This window comes from Castanea sativa, chromosome 11, assembly GCF_040712315.1.
Source record: "Castanea sativa cultivar Marrone di Chiusa Pesio chromosome 11, ASM4071231v1".
NCBI classification, from domain to species: Eukaryota; Viridiplantae; Streptophyta; class Magnoliopsida; order Fagales; family Fagaceae; genus Castanea; species Castanea sativa.
The window spans coordinates 30,657,368-30,664,862 of record NC_134023.1 but is presented as its reverse complement, the minus strand read 5'-3'; the positions used below and the strand labels follow the sequence as shown (position 1 = coordinate 30,664,862).

The window sequence follows — 7,495 nt, the reverse complement described above, 5'->3', positions numbered from 1 at the left end:
TTACATTAAGTAATTTGTTGCATGACTTTCAAATGGCAAATACATGTTGTTTTATTTATTAAAAAAAATTCATGTGAAAAATACAGGTCAATCCGATCCGACTCGACCAGACCGCAACTCAATTGACCCGAACCCCTTTTTAACCCGCTTAAAATGACTTGTTTTTGACCTGTAATCTAATTGATTCGACTCGAACCCGACCCAACTCGCTAGTTTTGCCATGTTTACTTACCATATGCATTATTTTTTATTTTTTAAACTCATAAATTTTAATATTTAAACGTCAAAATCTGTTGTTTAGGTTTTGATATTTGTTTTTTCTTTGTTGTTTTGTTTCCCGGCTGGCTGTAATAATAAGCGGGCCCAGTATGTGATCGGAGTATCCAATTTCAACCCCAATTTATGTTTGATGTGACTAGAGCTACCTAGTTGTAGCCTGTAGGGGTCAAAATAAATTGCAACTTGCAAGAAGAGGAAGAAATAAAGAAGGGACAAAGAGCCAAAAGATGCTCACAGACGAAGAAGCAGTGAGGCGGAATAGTGTCTGAACTGAACTGTGGAGAGAGAGAGAGAGAGAGAGAACCATTTCAGTCAAAAAAAGCAAGCAACATGGGTGAAACAGTGAAGCGCACACACAGTTTAATTTTGAAGAGAAAGAGAGAGTAAAGATGGAAAGGAAAGAAAAAGATGGTGGGGAGAGTGAGAGAGAAGAGAAAAAAAAGCAAGGATTAGTGGTGAAAAAGTTGAAAAAAGGTATGTTGTTGGTAGGGAAAAGAGGAGGAGGGCCTTGTACTCCACCACCCACATGGAGACTTGAGCTTGATAACAACCTCACCTTTCCCAACAACGCCAACATATCCACATCAATCTCTGCTAGAAAGCTCTGTGCTAACCTCTGGGAGATTCAGCCCCACCACCACTACCCCGTTGCTAAAATGAGCAAGAATGGTGCTAGGCTTCGCCGCCACAAACGCAGGGAAAGCAAGGGGTTTCAGATTTCCAAACACTTGGTTGACCCTCCTTGTACCCCACCTAACCAGGTACCACTTTTACCTTTGTGGGCTCTGTAAGTTAACTTTTCATGTGTTCTTGTTGGTCTTTGTCTCTCTTTTGTTTTATTGATGTTTTGCCCGGGCAAGGCTAGGATTCCACTAGTTTGGTTGTTGAAGTGTTAAATTTAGCTCTAATCTTCTTGGCTCCGTGAATTGATCACGTATTATTTAAATTAAGCACAAGTTTTATTTTCAATTTTTGGTTCATTACCATACACTTTATAATTTCACATGTTCATTTGGGGAATTCAGTTCCAAGTTTTCAACCGAATGGTTTGTACTTTGGATTCATGACTTTTTGTTAGCATTTTCCGAAGCATGACTTTTCTTGGGCACGTCTTGATGGATCCGTTTCATTGAAATAGGAGGATTTTAATACATGGTTTCTAGTTGTTCAGACTAGTAACAATTCCTCATTGCCTCTACTTTTTTTTTTTTTTTTGGGTGAGGGTGGGAGCATGCCTTTACTCAACCATGTGTTGGAAAAACATAGTTTCTATCTTATATAAAACATACATAGTGAAAAATTAACGGACTTACTTTATTTGCAATTGATGATATGTATTATGCAAGTTTCAGAATTTAAGAACAAAAAAGCGTACTTGGTGCGGTGGAATTCAAAACTAAAGATTATAATACTTGGAAACACTTTAAGCTTCACTCCAATTTCACTTCCGTCTAAGAAGTGTGGTCTCTCAATCAATTTACACGTATTTGTTCAAGAGAAAATAAGAAAGTGGTTTACACTCACATACACACCATTTGGGTCATTTCAATTGGGCTTTAGTATGTGGCTTGAAGTGTTACTAAAAGGGAACAAATAAGACTCTAGCTCCAATGGGCCTTGAGTTTATCTATTAATTATTGACAAGTCCAAAATTACCATTAATATAAATATAATTGCACTCTAGGCCTTTAAATTATATCCTAAGGCTTTATTATACATGCAACCTCTTCATAAAATATTTGTAGTAATACAATGTCATGAATGTTGACTGTCACTTGGAAGATTTCTACATTTTAATTCTTGAGTACCCGGTTTAATCCTTTAAGTTGTTCATCATATATTTATGAAATCCAATTTCATAAATATATACTTTAGTAACTTCTTACTAAAGTGGTTAGGCCTAACACTCTGAATAACCAAACTCATTAAACTTATCTCAAGAGAATATTTTATATCTCCGTTAAGAGATTATGAATTCCATCTTGAGGATACTTATTTTTTCAATATTAAATGTGGCTGTCCAACATACAGAGGTTTTGATCGTGAATTTAGATTTCACTCTTGATATATCAAAGTAACCTACACTTCATGATCATGTTCATTATTCTTTAAGGATTAAGAGTTCATGTAAATAAAAATCGTGAAATTTATTATTCATTTGATAGTCGTTAGTAGAATAATAAATCTCATAGCGGTCCAGTTCAATATATCTTAACTCTTAAAATATATCAACATATTAACTAGAAATCTCCACTTCTATAATTAAGACAAATCATCTTAGTTGATATGTTATAGCCTTCGCAGATGAAATGCCCAATTTCATCACCGACTACGAACTAAAATTCTAAGTTTATAAAGAACTTGTGATTTATATCTTCTGTGACTAAATCACATACATATACTATGCATCTCATAGACTATATGATAATGTTCAAATATTCATGTTACTATTATTTTAGATAATAATAAAACAACTTTATTAATCATAACATAATGTCATACATAACATCATACAATAAAATTTAAAGGGCACTATCCTAACACCATGGTGGAGTGAGCATGCTTTTACTCAATCAAGGGAGCCACTATCCAATATTCTCAGTGACCACTTGTCCCGTTGAACCATCAGCTAATACCACGTGTTGGCATTTTTCGAGTTGTGAGAACTTCATATAACATCTTAGGACACCACTTAATCCAAAAACTTAAGCTAATGAGTTTGAGCCCAATAATGTTGTCTTAATTACTAACTCTTACAATTATTATATGATTTAGGAATTTACTACTTAAATAACCATACGACTCACACATGAATATTCCAACATATTTTTTCCATGTTTTCTCTTCCTCTTTGTTAAAAGTATATTTTCAATCCAAATAGTAATTTTTGCCATATGTTACATTGCAGCCAGAAAGTAAAAGTAGCTTGAGGAGGCATGTTCCAGCATCACTTATACAACACCCTCAATCTGTTCACAGGAATGATAGTGCTCTACATCCTATATCTCCCTCAAGTTATAGTAGCTCATTGGAGGTAAGAATTATACTCACCCTCACCACCACCCCCCCCCCCCCCCCCAAAAAAAAAAAACGGTTCTCTGTTATTGGACTTTTCTTCATTTCTTCCTTTATTTCTCTCTCTCTCTCTCTCTAGCCTGTGAGTTTTTGTAATATCCTCAGATCAACAATTTGCTAAATTACAATATAGGATAAATGTATTTGATTCATAAACTGTGCCTGTAATCCTTTGGAGCACAAAATGGCCGTTTATCGGAAACTTTTTAAGTACGAGAGTGATTAATGATTATGTTGCAACTTGACTACTGTATATTCCGAAGTTGGTATATCAAGTATTGTCTCTCTCTCTCTCTCTCTCTCTCTCTCTCTCTCTCTATATATATATATATATGTATGTATGTATGTATATATAACTCATATGTTAGTGATATATTGAACATTTCACCTTTGGATTATATGTGAGTGTCAATTTAGTCCTGCATTGTCAATATGAACAACTAACAGCTTGGACATTATGTTTGTGACAAATAGAACATTCTATTAAATTAAATGTTAATGGAGTTAATCACATTACATGTGTGATTTTATCGATTTTTCATGCATTTCATCCCCCCTCCTCCCCTCCTCTCTTAACATTAAAAACGAAAGAACATAACACATACAGATTAACCAAATTTGCCCGATGTAGAGGCAATACTACAAAAGAAAGAAAAACAAAAAAACAAAGATTAAGAAAGAAAGGATGCCATTTTTTTTATTATTAATTTTACAAAAACAATGCCAATGAAGAGGGACTAAATTGGCGCACAAACAAAATGTCCAACGGTTTAATTGTTCAAATAAAAAATGCAAAACTAAATTGGCACTCATATGAAAATTAAAGGGTGGTTTTATTTTTTTTTAAACCCTTATGTTTTTTTCCTCACATACAGTCGTTATTATAATATTGTTCAAAAGGGAGGCCTTTCTAAAATTTCCCCATATTAAATTATACAATATCCTATCAGATTTAGAATTTTGATGTTAAATTTCAGAATGTGCTTACTTGTGATTTCTTTTTTCTAATTACATCAACAGTTGTATTAATCCTTGCCTGTCATGCTTGTAAATTATGCCAAAGACCCTATTTTTATGACTTCTATAAAGGCAGATGCTTGCTGATGAGAATCATGACTGGCATACAATAGTTGGCTAATTAATCATGAAATGATGACGAGATGTAATCATATTAGTTGATGATTTGTTAACTTCCTTGTGGAATTGCAGTTACTGCGGGCGGAACTAGAATTTTGAGAATTGTGGGGGGGGGGGGGGGGGGCAAAATAATAGTAAATAAAAAAATTGGACCTATTTAGAAGTGTCATACAAGAAATAAGAAGAATTTAGGGGGCCAACTTCATATATTTTGAAAACTTTAAGTAAATTTAGGGGTAAAAATATAATATTTAGGAAGTTTGGGGGGGGGGGGGAACCATATTTTTTTTTTAACTTCAAGTAAATTTGGAGGCAAAAAAGTAATATTTGAGAAGTTTGTGGGGTCCATCAATGTGGTTCTGCCCCTGGGCTGCAAGAATGCCATATATCCTACTATACTTATCATAATAGATTCATTAAGTTCACTGCTCATATTCTCCTCTTTATATCCTTCTCAAAATAGTCCATCGACTATTTCACTCTATTTTATGTTGGTGTGCTGAATTTAGAGACCCTTTGCTTTCACAGGTGACACCTTATAACCCTGTTGTCACTCCCACAAAGTCTTTGGACTTGAATGGTAGAATGGGTGAGTCAAGTTATAGCCTTGAAACATCCACAGCGTTACTCAAGGTAATCAATCGGATTTTGAGTCTTGAAGAACAGCATGCGTCCAATATATCATTGGTGAAAGCACTGAAAATGGAACTGTATCTTTCTCAAGCTAGAATTAAAGAATTGCTAGAAGAGAAGCATTTGGAAAGGCATGAAATGGATGACTTGATGATGCAAGTTACAGAAGATAAAATTGTTAGGAAGAATAAGGAGCAAGATCGAATCCAAGCTGCAGTTGAATCAATCAGGGATGAGCTAGAAGATGAGAGGAAGTTAAGAAAGCATTCGGAGAGCCTGCACTGGAAACTAGCTCAAGAACTTTCTGAACTGAATTCTTCTTTTTATAATGCTTTGATAGAGCTTGAAAGAGAGAGAAAAGCACGAATTCTGTTGGAAAACTTGTGTGATGAGTTTGCAAAAGGAATAAGAGAATATGAACATGAAGTACGGTCCCTGAAGCACAAAACTGTGAAGGGTAGTGTTGGTAGGGAAAACCCTGACAGGTTAATTCTCCATATTTCAGAAGCATGGCTTGATGAACGGATGCAAATGAAGCTAGCAGAAGCTCGAAATGATCTTGCAGAAAAGAAAACAATTGTGGACAAGATAGGGTTTGACATAGAAACCTTTCTTCAAGCTAAACGGTCTATTAAATCAAGGAAAAATGGGAACTTCTCCCTAGTGGAGCTAAAGAAAATCTGCTCACGTAAACCTTCATTGGAGTCCTTTCCTTTGAATGAGCCCGTTAGTGCAACTCAAAATGCAGCTGATGAAGGAGATTCCTCAACTGATGGTGATTCACATTGCATTAAAACAAACAAGGAAACTGATGGAAAACAAAGCAAAGGTAGCTGTAAACGAAACAGTGATAATGCTGCGGAAAGCCATCAGAATAAAATAGTGAAATCAAATTCCATAAGAAAAAATGTTGGATTATGGGAAATTGATGAAGTCTGTAACCCATCCAGTTTGCAAGGGCAGTTCAATGAGCATATGGCAAAGGCCATGCCAAGTAATGGAAACAACGAGTGTCCTGGGAGGCAACAGGGTGAAATGGGTGCAGAAAAGCAAGATGTAATTAACTATCCTGAGAAATTTGGAATGTGTGAAGCTACTGATGGTCTACATGAAAGACATGGCAAACGGGTTGGGGCCTGTGGATTGAACATGGGACTTACGCCTAATAGCTTGATTAGAAGTCATTCTTTGCCATTGGAGGATGACAAGATTCATCCCCAAAGTAATTGCAGGGAAGATTCTTGCGTTCGATCCATGTTAACAGGTAATGCTAATCCAGTGCAACAGTGGATGTCAAAATTAACAACCCCAAATGTTGAAAAATCAGAATCTACTTTAAGATGGCCTCGGGGCTTGAAGGAAAATACATTGTTGGCAAAACTACTTGAAGCAAGGTTAGAGGCACAGCTTTCTCGGTCAAAAGCTTCCAAAATTTCCTTTTAAATTCAAGGGAACCATAGATTTTCCTGTAGAACGAAGCTTCTGAGTATTAGTAACGAAATGTCTCTGAAAAAAAAGGTGGCATAATTTTTTTTGTTTCTTTATCTTGTTATAATAGAGTAAATTTTGTACAAGAGAAATGAATTATTCTGTAATTCACATGGTTAGATCAACTGGGAACATTCAAGATAACTGCTTCTTAGAGTGGACTTCACTTGTCTTTGTTGTTTGTAATATCTATAAATTCTCTAACAACACTTCACTTAAAGAAAGTAATAGAAAATATGATTTCAGTGGTAAAGAATACATGTAGTTGATCTTGACTAGTTTGTTGAGGACTCATAATCAATTCCAAAATTTTGAGACTAAGGTTTGGTAGTTTTTGTTTGTTATTGTTTCTCAAGTGTGTGATCAGCCCATCTTTGTTACAACAATATGCGTATGGTCTATGATTGATAAAATTTAAGCCAACTTGCATGAAAGGACCTATCTTCATGATGTTTTTTGAAGATGATCATGGACTTTTCAGACTCTCTCTCTCTATGCCTTCATATCTCACACAATCATCATCGTCCATACCCAAGACCCTGTACATGGTAGTTAGGCTTCAAGGAATGTCTGGTTTTAAGCTAATGGACTATATGTACATTTGGTTGCCACTTGTGTGTCAAAGGTGGGTTGATAAGTTGCCATTGGCATGCTTAAAGGCTAATGGAAAACAATAATGCAAAGAGCACAAAATTTTTACATGGAAGACCCCTTTGCCGGAGTAGGAGCCTAGGAGGGGTGAGAAGTAAAGAGAACTCTACTTGTAGCCGTTGTAGCCTGGTTTTAAAACCCAGATTGGATATGCCGATTCAATCGGGAGCTGGACACTCAACCAGTTCAGCAAAAAACATAAAAACTGGAGGTTCAAACGTAAGGGGCAAGA

General features: G+C 35.6%; 1 protein-coding gene across 1 annotated transcript; it reads left to right on the top strand.

The window, feature by feature from the left end:
• Positions 1-430: 430 nt before the first annotated feature.
• On the top strand, positions 431-6,756 carry LOC142617573 (uncharacterized protein At5g41620-like). The gene is made up of 3 exons (XM_075790475.1): positions 431-1,040; positions 3,188-3,313; positions 5,020-6,756. Exons 1-3 carry the CDS (start codon positions 669-671, stop codon positions 6,565-6,567), a joined length of 2,046 nt encoding a protein of 681 aa, XP_075646590.1. The 5' UTR covers positions 431-668; the 3' UTR covers positions 6,568-6,756.
• The last annotated feature ends 739 nt before the right edge of the window (positions 6,757-7,495 follow it).